We start from the raw sequence: 14,114 nt of genomic DNA on the forward strand, positions 1-14,114 counted from the left end.
TTGTTACAATTTGATCTAAGTTCAACAAAACAGATTATTGTATTCCAGGGTATTATTTTGCATACAGATATCATTATTGCTTTCTGGAGTTATACTATTAATGCATAAGCATAAATAAAAGAATTAAAAACATTTATATAGATACAGAATTAGTACTCCACATATATAATGTACATCCTTATTTTTCCCTCAAAACTTTGGGCAAAAAGTGTGCATTATACAAGGCAAAATATGGTACTTGGAGAAACTAAGTTATATAAAACACTTGGAAATTATCTAAATAGTATCCATGGCACATAGATAAAACACTAGTTTTAAATCACTTCCAGCTAATTTCTTGGGAATCCTTTCTTGACCCTTGATGTCTTGATCTCCTAAATTGTAAAACAATAATCCCTTTTAGAAAATATTCCTTAATCCTGATATCTGACAAACCTTTCAGTGATCTGCTTTCAATGTATATATGCTCCTGGTTTTTTCCTTAATTTATTCAACAAGATTTATAAAATTGACACCTATTATCCAGGCATCTAATTGTGTCTGTCCTCTTTCATTTTCAAGAGTGGTACTATGGAATATAAATGATGTAATGACCTGCTATTTTGATTCTATTCTTGAAGGAAGACCTGTAGAAGAAATGTATTCATGCAAATACTCATTGGATGCTTCCTGAGTGCCGGGAACTGAGGGTACTATGTGTGGAACTAAGTCCCTCACTTCATAAATTTAATATTCCACAGGAAAATTAGATGATGACAAGACAGAGAGATAGGAAATCAACAAGGACATAAACACAAAACTAACAGATGCTGACACAAAAATACGTCACGTGATGGAGAATAACAAGTATCCTGCAGGGAAGTGAGGGATGGGGGAAGAAAGGCTGCTGAAGAGGTGATGTTTATGTCAAAATTGAATGACAAGGTCAATAGCTCTTATAACTGTTGTCTTCTTTACTAGCTACATTTTTGACTATCTGTTGCATTCAAGGTTCTATGTTAGAACCTATAAGCAAAAATATAAAAATGACTTTTTCTAGTTATATTAGTGTCCAACTTCAATATTAAAAAGAATAGCACAGTACTAAAAAGAATAGGACACATGGCCTTTGAAATTTTAAGCATCTACCCTCAGGACTTTGCTAAGACAGCTTGTGTAGAATATCACGTGTATATTATTCCTCACCAGTCCCCAAACTAACCCCCCTCCAGCCCTTCAGTGCCAGTTTTACAGCAGCTCTCCTCTGCTCGCCAACCCTTGGCAGAGAGGAATGTTTCCTTATTCCTCATACTGCACAACCCAAGAAAACAAACAGGCGATACTCAAAAGCAGAGATGCATAGCACAGATAAAGTTGTTTCTTAAAAGAGACCAAAATGTGGAGCTGAAGAGATTGGAAAGTACTGTGAAGAAATAAAGGGGAAAAATAAATAAATGGGACCACATCAAACTAAAAAGCCTCTTCATGGCTAAGGAAACTATCATCAAAATGAAAATGGAATCAGCTGTATGAGAGAAGATATTTGCCAGTGATGCATTGGATCACTGGATGAGAGTTTGATCTCCAAAAATATAAGGAACTCATATTACTCCACACCAGGAAAAAAACAATCCAATTTTAAAAAGAGGGCAAAAAACCTGAATAGACATTTCTCCAAGGAGGACATACAGATGGCCCATAACTGTATGAAAAGATGCTCAAGATCACAAACCATCAGAAAAATGCAAATTAAAATCACAATAAGATATTACCTCACACCCGTCAGAATGGCCATCATAAATAAATTAACAAACAGATGCTGGTGAGGATGTGGCAGAAAAAGAACCCTAGTGCACTGTTGGTGGGAATGCAGACTGGTGCAGCCACTGTGGAAAACAGTATGGAATTTCCTCAAAAAACCAAAAATGGAACTGCTTTTTGATTCATTGATTTCACTACTGGGAATATACCCTAAGAATCCCGAATCACCAGTTCAAAAGAACTATGCACCCCAATGTTCATAGCAGCACAATTTACAATAGCCAAGTGCTGGATACAGCTGAAGTGCCTGTCAGTAAATAAATGCATTAAAAAACCTATGGTACATTTACACAATGGAATACTACACAGCAGAAACAAAGAAAGAAGGAGCTCTTACCCTTCATGGCAGCATGGATAGAACTGGAGAATATTATGCTAAGTGAAATTAGCAAGGCAGTAAAAGACAAATACCACATGATCTCACCTGTAAGAGGAACCGAATGAACAAAAAACTAATGAGCACAATGGGACGAGAGGCAAAGAAACATGGAACATTCTGACAGCAATCAGAGGGGAGTGGTGAGGGGGATAATGGTGGAAAGAAGGGGAAGGGACTAGACAGAGAACATGTATGAGTGGCCCACAGACATAGACAATGGTGTAGGGATTGACTGCGGATCAGAGGGTAGGATGGGCAGAAGAGGGCAAAGAGGGCAAAATTGAGACAACTTTAATAGAATAACAATAAAAAGTGATGAAAAAGAGAAAGTAATGCAATCATTTAAGGTAAAAAAAATCTGCAGCTTTTCTCTCCTAAGACAGTCTGCCAATAGCTGTCCTTTTGCACCAGCCACTGTCTTTTTTCTACCTGTTTGGGGCAATGGGGAAGGGACCACAAGTGGAGGCAGAGTTTATTGAGACACATTAAAATGGGGAAGCAAGGCGCATAGGAGTCTGACTTTAGCACCTGCAGTCTCACCTGACTTCTATATCAGAGGCAAAAGCTCACATGGTTGTTTGATTGTCTCTGATTATGAATTCAGTAGGTTGTCGGGGAGAACCTGGTATGCAGGATATTCTGAATATGCTTCCCTAGGAGCAGCACTTCACTTTCAAATCCAAGGAACTACATTGATCTGAGGGGGAGTTTTGAAATGAGTTCCTCCTTACTTTCCAGGCATCTGGATTGCCTCTTTAGTGTACACCTGATGCTTGGCATATATACTTTCTAATTGTGTTAAAGATTTCAAGGTCAGAACAGTTTGAATCCAATTTATTTTACCTTAGAAAGAACCTGATTCTAAGCTTCCACTAGGGCATTTTAGATAGATTTCAAAGATCAAAGCTTGTAATAGAAGAGCTTAATATTTGGATTAGTCATATTCTCCATCTGTTGAATTTTCATCAGTTCAGCAGAATGTAGGACTCCCTAAATTTAGCATAGCATGAATTATTTATACTTATTTAGCCAATAACATTATAAGAATGTTCTTAATCCAAGGCCATGATTTTCTCTTGTTTCATATTTTTAGTTCAATGTACATGAGTTTATAATATTTTTCTACACTATGTAATCCAGACTGCATTTTGTGATTCCAAGGTGGCATATAATTTTTGTCAATTGTAGCTCATAATGAAAAAATAATCTAGTATTAACTACAAAGCATCACAACTTTGAAATTTCTCAGCTTTCTTTTTCTCTTTTAGATTTCAAAGGCAAGCCAGTCATCTTTGCTTTTAGTGTCTTTATAAAATGTGGCCAGTGTGGTGTTCTTGGTCAGGCACAGTCCCATATTTATAACAGTTCACACTTATTTACCATACCAATGAATTAGCTCCTATGACAAAAGATCAAGAAGCTAAATGGTAGAACAGGAAAAGAAAGAATAGATTAAAAACTGGAATATCTGTGTTTTAGAGCAGGCTTCTACAATGGCAAGTTGTAGGACTTTGGGCTGGTCTTGGCAAACTTGCTTGCATTGGTTTTTTAATCTGTAAAATTATAAAATATTAGAATAACTACTTTTTAATATCTGTTCGTCAAAGGCACAATTATAAATGCTAGGATTTTATGGAATTTTAGTATTTTAGTAATTTTTTACAAGAGTACTATGAAGTATAGGCATATTTTACAGGGGAGGTGCTGGCCAGGGGTGTCAAACTCATTTTTGCCAGGATCACATCAGCCTCCCAGTTGCCTTCAAAGGACTGAAGTTGTAACCATGCCTTAAAAATTTAACTCGTATTCAAAAGAAATAATGCCTAGGTTTAAAGCAAACCAGTAATAATACTATTCAAATAACATGCTGTAAACTCCAAGTCAATTCATCTATTGTTATTGTATTTCTGTCCACGGTGCATGGGAGTTTATAGGCACATTCATGTAAACTGCTCAGATAGTTTATTTAATGAACTACGTAAGGTTAAATAGGTATTTTCTTCTTTGCTTCATTACTGATGAATTCCCTTTCCCATTCTCTTCTATGTACATAGTTTACATTGTTTGCCTGGGCCATATTCAAGTTGTCCAGAGCTATCAAAACCATCATCTTCAGTTAACTCAGTTGATCATGTGTCAGGGCCACAGAAGAACCATTGTTTAAAACACGGCGCTGTAAAGGTGCATGGCTACTGGCTACTCAGATCTGCCAAAACTACGGACAGAACAGAAAACCATGTCATTTGAGTCAATTTCCTTTTATGAATGTATAGACTGACAAGTTCTTCGCAAGTTTTCAGGGGATTTTTATCACTTAAAATTTCCACATCCCTGTTGTCCCCAAGGCCTCAGAGTTAAGGCTGACCACGGTGCAATAGGAACGTGACCTGGGCCAATATGCTTTACACTTACGTGCAGGCTTAAACTTCTGCTCTCTTTGAATTCTGAGTGGTGTATGTGTGTGCGTTTTACACTAGCATGCTTCACTGCCTGTGTCTGTAATTGGAGGACTTACCAGGCAGCCTTTTTTCCTCCTTTATAAGTATTGTAATTATTGTGAATTTAAGAGTAGGCCTAATACCACTTTTGATTATAATGAGTTTCAAATATTTCCCAAGGAGAGAAAAAGGCTCAGAGAGAATTGCTAGCAAACTTACCCTATCATAATTTGGGTTTTTACTAAATGGAAACATATTTTGTAGAAAGTGTTTTCTCTCTTTTATAGCCTGAGGAGCAGATGAATAGAGTCAATTTCTGCTTCTACATCTCATTGGTATTGCTCATTAAACAGATTGTCTATATCTATTACTGAATTCAGGTTCCAAATAGAATTCCTAGACCCATATATTATGCTTTTATTGAAAATCATAAGCCCAAACAAGTTCAGACAATTTCTAAGAAGATCTCCCACCACCAGACTGGAAACATGAGGATATGTACGGCGGCAACCTCCACACTTACTTTGAGGACTAAAGTGGTCCAGATGGGGGTGTGCGGGGTTCAGTGGGTTGGGGACAGGCTGAATGTTTATGGATTTCATAGTTTAGTGTGAATACAGGTAGCACATTTGATGTACCCCTTATAGGCTTGTTTTAGGAATTGATACGAAATAGTACTTATTAAAAGAAATTATTTAAAATGTTACAAATTTTAACAAGTACCCACTATATTTTAGATAGCCTATCAGGTGGTTTATGTATGTTTTACGTATTCAGTCAGTGAGAGATAAGTGTGAGGAGTCCACAACATCTCGGCATTCTTCCCGAGTCACCATAACTGTGAGTCCCTATAGGAAGCAAAACCCCTCAAAATGTCAAATTATTCACCAATGACCTCACCCATTATAAAGCCATCCCCAGTCAACAGGCAATCCTCCACTGACACACATGTGCCATCACTGCATCAGGGCATTTGTTGGCCAATCTCGAACTGCAAATGGAGTACAAAATAGAGAGATCTGTACACCAGCCACTGATGGGGGCTTCTGAGAAAACAGATGAAAAGTGGCTCAAAGGCCAAAGATGGTATCATCAAACTGGTCAAGCTAGTCATGAAACGATGGATGTTTTATAGGATAATCATAAAATGGTGTAAGAAATACCAGTAGCTGATTTCTTCTTCATCCTAATAATGAGTGTATAGTCGCTGTTATAATCTGCATGGTAGTTGATATTAGAGCAAATAAACCCACTGCATACTCTTTAGTTCCAGAAAATGTCCTATTTAGACACTTTATTATTTATTTCAAATAATTTAATTTCCATTTAAAATAGATTCACTTTTTAAAACCCACTTTTTAAGTGGGTTTTTCCCCAGCATGATTTTCCTCAGTTAATAAGGACTATTGTATACTTAATTTTATTTTATAGAAGAGCAAATTTATGCTCAGAGGAGTTAAAATGCTTTCTGTGCTCACTGCTACTTGCTGTTAATTTGAGAGAACTGTTTACAGTTAAGGAATTTTAATGCAAAGCCCAGGTTTCTATTCACTACACATCAATTACTTTTAAATTATCTTTTTTTAAATATTCTATATTATATCATAATTTTCAATATCTTTTTTTACAGTAACCACCATTGTTTCCCCTATCACATGCAAGTTTACTATCACTGAAACAGTTCTGTCATGCTCCTGCCACTGGGGGTCCCTTTTAGAACAGTCATTGCTGAGATACAGTTTGGTTGGCTTTTCCATCCAGTCCGATGTTTAGAAACCCAAGTAATATCAGACGACTATCATTGGAAATGGTAGGCCTCCTTATTATACCATCCATATTCCATGTAGCTACATTTTATATTTAAAACTTCAGGACTTGAGAAAGAGTATCTAATTTGAGGAGTACTTTGCCTGATTGTTTAATTTATACAACCAAATATCCCTGACTTAAAAAGAAAAACACACATGGATGTTGAGTACCCCACAAAAATACCAGGGCTGGGAGTTACCCTTTAGATTCTTGTGCCTTTATTAGGAATTTTTTAAACTTTTAAGTATATTTTATTGATTATGCTATTACAGTTGTCCAAACTTTTTCTCCCCCTTATCCCCACTCTGACCTGCATCACTCACCCTCCAGCATCCCCCCCTTAGTTCATGTCCATGGGTCATACATATAAGTTCTTTGGCTTCTCCATTTCCCATACTATTCTTAACCTCCCCCTGTCTATTTTATGCTTAGCAATTATGCTTCTTAACTGAACTTTAATATTAGGCAGTTAAATATAACAATATACTTAAAAATTTAGGGTTGTTATGGGCCTTTTGGTTTTAAAAATATATTGCTGTAGTAAATGGTATTGTTTGAAAATCTTTGTGATTGGATAGCAAAAGGTAGAGAAATCATATGACTATGCTTTCAGTGAATGGTTTCAATACTACATCATTTCAAAAAGTAATAGCATTGGTTTTTTTCCTGTTGCATACATTAGGTAGATTCCCTGCACCCCTATGTCCAGGAGAGGATATCTATCACATTATTGGAAATAAATAAAATATTTCTAAAATAATGGTTATCCATGTGCCATCAAGTCAAGAACAAGCTTGGAGTTATTTGATTATAATAAAATACAGCTTCTATAGTTATGATAAAGACAATACTGAATTGTCATCATTCTTACAAAAACAGATTTTAGAACAAAATGCAATTATAATGACATTAAGATAATAGATATGTCAAGTGACTAAACATAAAGATACAGTACTGAAGAGTATATACACAAGAATTAACATAAAATCTTAGGCCAAATGTGTTTGTATGGACGAGGTGATGTCCGACCCTATGATTTGATCTGACCGATGCTGGGGAGAACACCTGTCCAAACACTCAAGGATGCAGAATGGGTGGATCCTATTCTTCACCAAACCCATGTTATCTCTGACAACATTTTACCATCACCCACAGTTTTCTTTATACCTTTTTGGTATTATCCTTGCTATCTTGACTGTATGTACCCAGCATCCTGACTAATATAGCTTCTGCTGGATCACAGATTTCAGAGTTTGAATTCTATTCTGCACCTTAGGAGTTTTTTACCTTAAAAAAGTGACTTAAACTCTCTGTGCCTCAGTTCCCTCATCTATAGGGAATATAATAGAATTTTCCTCTAGGATTGTTATAAATATTGCCTAGTGTGTGGTACCTGCTTAATAATTGTACTGGTATTATTAAATTATTGCACATTATCTGATACCAGATAATATCATGTAGATAACTTATGAATAATGAATTAAACAAATATTTAATTAGTGCTTAAAATATATGAAACACCACTTTAGGGATAGAAACCCAAACTTCAAGGAATTTAGAATTCAGTGGTTAGAACTTCCTGGTTTTCTTCAAGGGTCTTCTCAGAGAGCATTAGTTTACCACCAAGTCTATGATAATATTCTGGTGGCCAGTAAGATATCTAGTGCACTGAAAGTGTGAGTCACCCTTGCTTGTCTCTAAACGTGAGAGCATCTGAGAATTGCTCCTACCCAGGGCCTGAATTCTACATAGAAGTGAAGTCATTACTAGCTTTCCAGTTCTTAAGATATAAATGCAGAATCTTTGGAATTGACTATAAGACTCCACTTTTAATAGCTTTACCAACATTGTCTCAACCTACTCTTTCCTTGACTATCTCTGTTCCACACATGTTGGCCTTCCGTCAGGTCCTCAAACATGTTCTACTTCTTTTCATCTCATGACCTCTTCACATGTTCTTTCTTCTGCAGGGGACACACTCTGTATATTATGCCCAGCTACACCACTTACTATTTCTGCTTAAAGTTCAGCTGCTCAAGGAAATGTTTTCTGATTCCAACCCAGAATAGGATGCATCCCTGTAACATTCTCTAATAGGACCCTTGTTTTTTCCTTGAATATTTCATCACAAATGCAATTTTGTAATTAATCTATAACAACAATGGGAGGACATTATAATCCATTGATAAGTAGTAAGGAAACTATAGGCACACAGTACCTTAGCAGTAAAAGAAGAGTAAAGAGTGACTGAGGGAGATATCAAGAGAGAGAAACATAGACACTTAAATTCCACCCACGATTCTACTTAATAAGTTTATGACCTACTGCTTCTAGTATGGGTATGAGTTGACATTGGAGCCCTGCTCTTTCCTCAGTTATTCTTATTAACCAATTTCATTTCATTATGGGATACCAGAATTTGAACGTGTTTTATAAACATCATAGCTCCTTCCCATAAGGCAACAACTTTATCTTGTGTTCAGTGAAAAAAATTTTTTAACTCTAGGAATATTAGCCATGTTGAAATAATTGAGAAAACCTATTGGGACCTTGGAGCAGAACCTTCCTAAGGGATTGTTTAGGGCATTTTGGATTGTGTGTCATTTTTAACATCTTTGCTAAAGTATAGCCTAACAGATAAAGAAGATGCAACTGTCTCCATTTTTAATATTTGTAATCCTGTCCTAAAATATAAGTTCTGTGATAGCTGAAGATACACCTCGCAATTCCATTGCTGTGTCTATAGGACATAGCAGGATGCCTGGGTGATACTACAGCTTAACAAATACATATTTGCTGAATGAATTAATATTCTGCTAATGTTTACAGAATCAGTTTATTAGGCAACAACACATGGCTTGAACTTAGGAACACTGAAGAAGTGGAAGACAGAATTTTCGATCCTAAACATCTTGCAGACCTTAGATAACCTGTCTCTGCAGGAACCTCAGTTAAGATCGCAGGAAAGTCGAAAGCTGCATGTGACAAAGTTCAGTGTATTTTATTGAAGACTTGGATATGTAAGGCAACATTTTGTCCTTTAATTCCCTTTCTAAGCCAAAAGCTGACATCTTTCTTAACATTTTAGGTCGAATGAGACGGACTCGATTTATCATGCTGCCGGCCCAAGGGGAAGGACGGCCATGCCCCCCGGAGCTTACTCAGCAGAAAACCTGCCCGGTGACCCCGTGCTACAGCTGGGTCCTCAGCAGCTGGTCTGCATGTAAATTGGAGGTAGGTCATGTAGTGACGCTTAGAGAAATGCTCGTCCATGTGTCCAAAGCACTTGTCCAGTCAAACCTATGTGCTGAGGTAACAAATTTCACAGCAGCAGGGGCCTGGCACCATGTATATTTATGCAATAGAGTAGAGCGGGAAATGCGATAAAATGATTTAACCTCAAGCAGAGTTATACTGCTAGGAAAATACATAGCCACTCATTAGGCACTGGTTGTAATAAGTGGGGTCAGAGGGACTGTCAATCTCCTTGGCATCCTCAAGAATTCTGTTATTTTCCTGGCTTGTTGGAAATATCAAAATATTTTTTAATTAGGCAAAGCCCTGATGCTAGGGAAATGCACAGCTTGCTGTAGGCTGTATTTCTTAAAGAGGCACCTTGAGGCTTAAACACAGTCTTGCATATGGGCAACCGAAAGCGTATGAAAGTTATATTTTAACATTATTATATAAACCAAGGTTCCTATAATTTCCTCAATGATTACTTTTTTATTGGCCTGAAATATAAATGCCTAGAAACATCATAATATATCACATACCCAGAATTTTTGCTGGGTCAGCAAAGATCCTACACTGCATTTTCTCCCTGGCTTCCTATAGAAGAAAATGCACGTTGATTTTTTTTTTCCTGTTTTCTTACTTTACTAGTTTACCCTTTGGTTCATAATCCAAAGCTGATTATAATTAGGTCACAATAATTTTGACTGTGTATTAAGAAATCTGCAGAGCATCCTTATGAAGATGTTTGGTGCTCCTGTCAGATGACATTGTCATGCAGCATTTTTGTCTGGCGGGAGTTAAATGCTCATGGACTGTGATAAATCCCAGAGGAACAAAGATGTGCAGTACATTTGTTCAGTCTCCTTTGTACAGAAAATAATGTAACCAGGGTAAGTAATTCAATACTAACCTAATGGCTTTAAATGTAAATTTTTTGTCTACTAGTCTAAAATCTTTCCTAAACCTTTAGCAGTTTCTAAACAAGGCTTTGGAATCACAAGTAAGAAAATGAAAGGAATATTTCTTCTTATAATTGCAATGAAGGTTGACAGAGTAGAGAAAATAAGCTCAAAGAACTCAGCAACCCATTGCAGGGGAAGGGAGGAAAAAGAAATTTAGGGAGAAAGGTGGGAGGAGGGAAGAACAAGGGAGGGAGGGGGGCTGACACACTCTGTGCTCCGGGTCTTAGCAGGCAAGCAGCTGTTACAATGCCTTACTAGTTCTTCCTACTTTCCATTCTGTCTTCTTGGATTCAGGAGCCTTTCCTACTTTTTTTTTTAAATAGACAAATCTGCCATCTTGTCCCACAGGAACATGATGGGGAAATGCCAAATGTGATGTTTCATTTTGTTGTTACCTATTGAGATTTTGACAGAACCACAGGGGCAAGGGTGGTGGGTTGAGAACATTCTCTGTAGCAGTGTGGTGAGAAATCTGGGGTTATAGCATCTGCTAGCAATAGCCAGACCTGGAGGCCTAGAGACCATAAGAGCAGAAGTATGCAGAAACTTCAGAGCTCCTCAGAATTCCAGATGAGGTTATTCCCACTAACTGACACATTCAGTTCTTCCCTAAGAATTTGGAATGGAATTAAAGCTGTTCAAAGGTACCGTATTCAGGAACTTTTAGCTACCACATTATCCCACCTTGTAGATAAAGCCAGTCATTCAGAAGCAAGAAAGAAAAAAGAAGGTAACACAAAGAAAACCAGGGGCAAAAAAGAAAGGGAATCATGATATTTGATGGCGACTTTCCTGAGTTCAAATTGCATTTCTGCTTTTCCAAAGCCTATGTGAACCCTTTCTTAGACAGAAAACACAGTATCTTTTTAGTGAGTTGTCTTTTCTGCGATTCATATGTAAGTTGAGGTTTTAGAATTACTGATAAAAATACATGTGAACCTTTGCACGCAAGGGAAAAACATTTCTCTCACAACTGCACTTCTGCTTCTTCTTGTCCCATCATATCCTAACTCACCAAATGCAGGCATATAACCTGCTCATTTGCTGAGGGTGTTGATGATATTGAAGTGGCTGACTGCCGTCAACAAGTAACAAACCATAGTAAGAGAAGCTTTCACAGAGCACTGTTGAAATTTCAAGTCTGCCCTTATCTTACAGGGAAAGAGATGAGCAAAGGGAACTGTTTATCATCAGTCTTTACTTTTTTCCCCCTCTTTCTTTCCAAGTTCCTCAGCAGATAGCATGTGTCCACACATACGTTGGTTGATCTATTTTAGGAGTTCAGACTCTTGGAGTTTAGCAGGCCTAATTTTAATCAATTGTGTGCCGGTTCCTAGCTCTGCAATTTTTGCAAAGTTTCTACTCTCCAAACCTCTTTTTAAGTCCTATGTAATGGGTGTAGCATAGTACAAATTTTACTGAAGATTTTTGGTAGGTAGTAGACAATTCTTTCTTTTTTTTATTGTTGTTCTATTACAATTGTCCCCATTTTCCACCATTGCTCTCCCCTGCCTGGCCCATCCCCCACTCCCACAGTCAATCTCCACCCTGTTGTCCATGTCCATGCCTCATTACACCTGTTCCTTGACCAGACCCTTCCTGGTTTTCCCCCCTTTCCTCCCTCCCCTCTGTCCTCTACAATGCTTGGCATAGTACCTGGCAAAAAAGAAGAGCTTATAAATTGTAATGGCTATTATAGTTTATTTAAAACTATAATTATGATTATTAGCACCATCTGCCTATCCACATCTGGCAATGCCAATTAAGAGTGTGCAAAAAGTCCATTAATGATCTTGACAGTGGAGAGTTACTGAGAGAATCCTCTGTGTTGACAATCTTGCTCTAAAAAGCCAGATTCTGTTTTCAGACCCAAGTGTATAAAGTCTTGGGAATGAGAGTGAGCAAATGTTTGCTTTGTGAGTGACATTATCATTCGGATGCTAATTCCTCTTCATATGTGGCTGCTATGAGAGATTAAGGTTGCATATGGATACAGACTACGAGTATATTATAGTTTGTCTTGGTTTTTAAAGTGACCCCTGATGTAGACTTGTTTCCTACTATTTCCTTACACCCCATCCCCTGGAATGTCAAACAAAACTCAAGTCAATTACGTGTTCTGTTTCTGAGGTTCCAGATGGCAGTGTTTTCAAATTTCATACATGCTGCTAGGTCTTCAGACTCTTCTCTCCGAGTACATGAAGTCTGATACTACAGCAAAGTACACACACCAGATAATGCATAGATCCAGTACATAGAATAATAAGTTCTAAGAGAAAATCCTCCCCTAACATGAAGTTTAACTTACACCAGTTATTTGCTTCTTCATGGAGTAAACATTTACTGCAGCATTTGCTTTGAATGAACCTACAATAAACTGAATTTAAACCTCCACTTATCTTCAAAATAAAAGTACTTAGACTTAAAGTTAAGGTGAATTTTTTTTGCCAGTTTCACTAGAGCTGTAAAAATGATTAGAGTAATTATGGGGTATTGATAAATCAAGTGTGGCGATTGCCATCTTGGATAAATGAATTATAATTCTTGTTAAAACATCTTTAGAAGAGAAAATGATGGTCCTAGTTTCTGTGCCTACTCGGATTCTGGAGGCTTTAAGTTCCTACAATTTGGACCTCCTCCAAGTTGCACCTTTTCTTTTTCCAATGTGCCTTTGAATCCTGACTTCTTCGCATAAACAGTTTTTCTCAGCAGCCATTGTGTACCACCCTGCCCCTCCAGTGGTCCGTCTACCAGCTGCCCGTGACACAAAGTATATGCTGCTGCTGTGCCTTGACCTGGCCGGTGCCCATCAGGCCCATCAGCCCCGATCACCTTTCTATGTCTCGGAAAACTGTCCCCAACTGCTTCAGCAGACCACCTGAAACTTTTTTACTCCTGCCACTGCAAGAGCCACAGTAGCTCCAAGGCCAAGGCAATGCAGTTTCTGAGTCCAGTGGTGGAGAGGATTAAGGAGGTGAAATCCAGTGTCCCAGAGCAGAGCACAGTTACCACGCTGATACCTAAGAACGGATTGGTGGGTTATAACACGTAGCACTCCTGGCTGCAGGAAGAGATGCCAAGGCTTGCACAGTTCTTCTTTCCTCCTCTCTTCCTCTCCTTCTCACCCTCCCCCTTCAACCATACCAGCAGTCGTCAGAAAAGCTCTAGCTCTTCCACCAAATTCCAGACTTAATAAAAACTGAGTAGCATACCTTGGAAGTACAGAGCAGTTAATACTCCCTAGGATGATGGTTGATCAATGAGAAGTGGATCCAAGGAGGAGATGGCACTTAAATGCCTCTCCCTTCCTGCCTCGGCCCCTCGTGGATGCTACTGAGGCACAGGGACACCACATGGCCTGTCTGAAAGATGTTAGGTGATCAAGAAAGCAACTGTGTTAACTTTGAAGTCGAGGCCAGCTTAGTCACACTCCCTTATACCCGCTTTCCTTCTGTTCCTGACTCTTTTCTTTTACCCTCAGTCTTGCAA

General features: G+C 38.0%; 1 protein-coding gene across 1 annotated transcript in view; it reads left to right on the forward strand.

The window, feature by feature from the left end:
• Window positions 1-14,114, forward strand: part of THSD7B (thrombospondin type 1 domain containing 7B) — a 785,104-nt gene that overhangs the window by 748,689 nt on the left and 22,301 nt on the right. Inside the window, exon 20 of the mRNA XM_053666773.1 lies at window positions 9,515-9,660. Coding sequence (XP_053522748.1) covers window positions 9,515-9,660 — 146 coding nt within the window. The remainder of the gene's footprint in view (window positions 1-9,514; window positions 9,661-14,114) is intronic.

The sequence above is a fragment of the Artibeus jamaicensis genome, unplaced genomic scaffold, assembly GCF_021234435.1.
Source record: "Artibeus jamaicensis isolate MK-2021 breed Jamaican fruit bat unplaced genomic scaffold, CSHL_Jam_final contig_1284, whole genome shotgun sequence".
Classification (NCBI taxonomy): domain Eukaryota; kingdom Metazoa; phylum Chordata; class Mammalia; order Chiroptera; family Phyllostomidae; genus Artibeus; species Artibeus jamaicensis.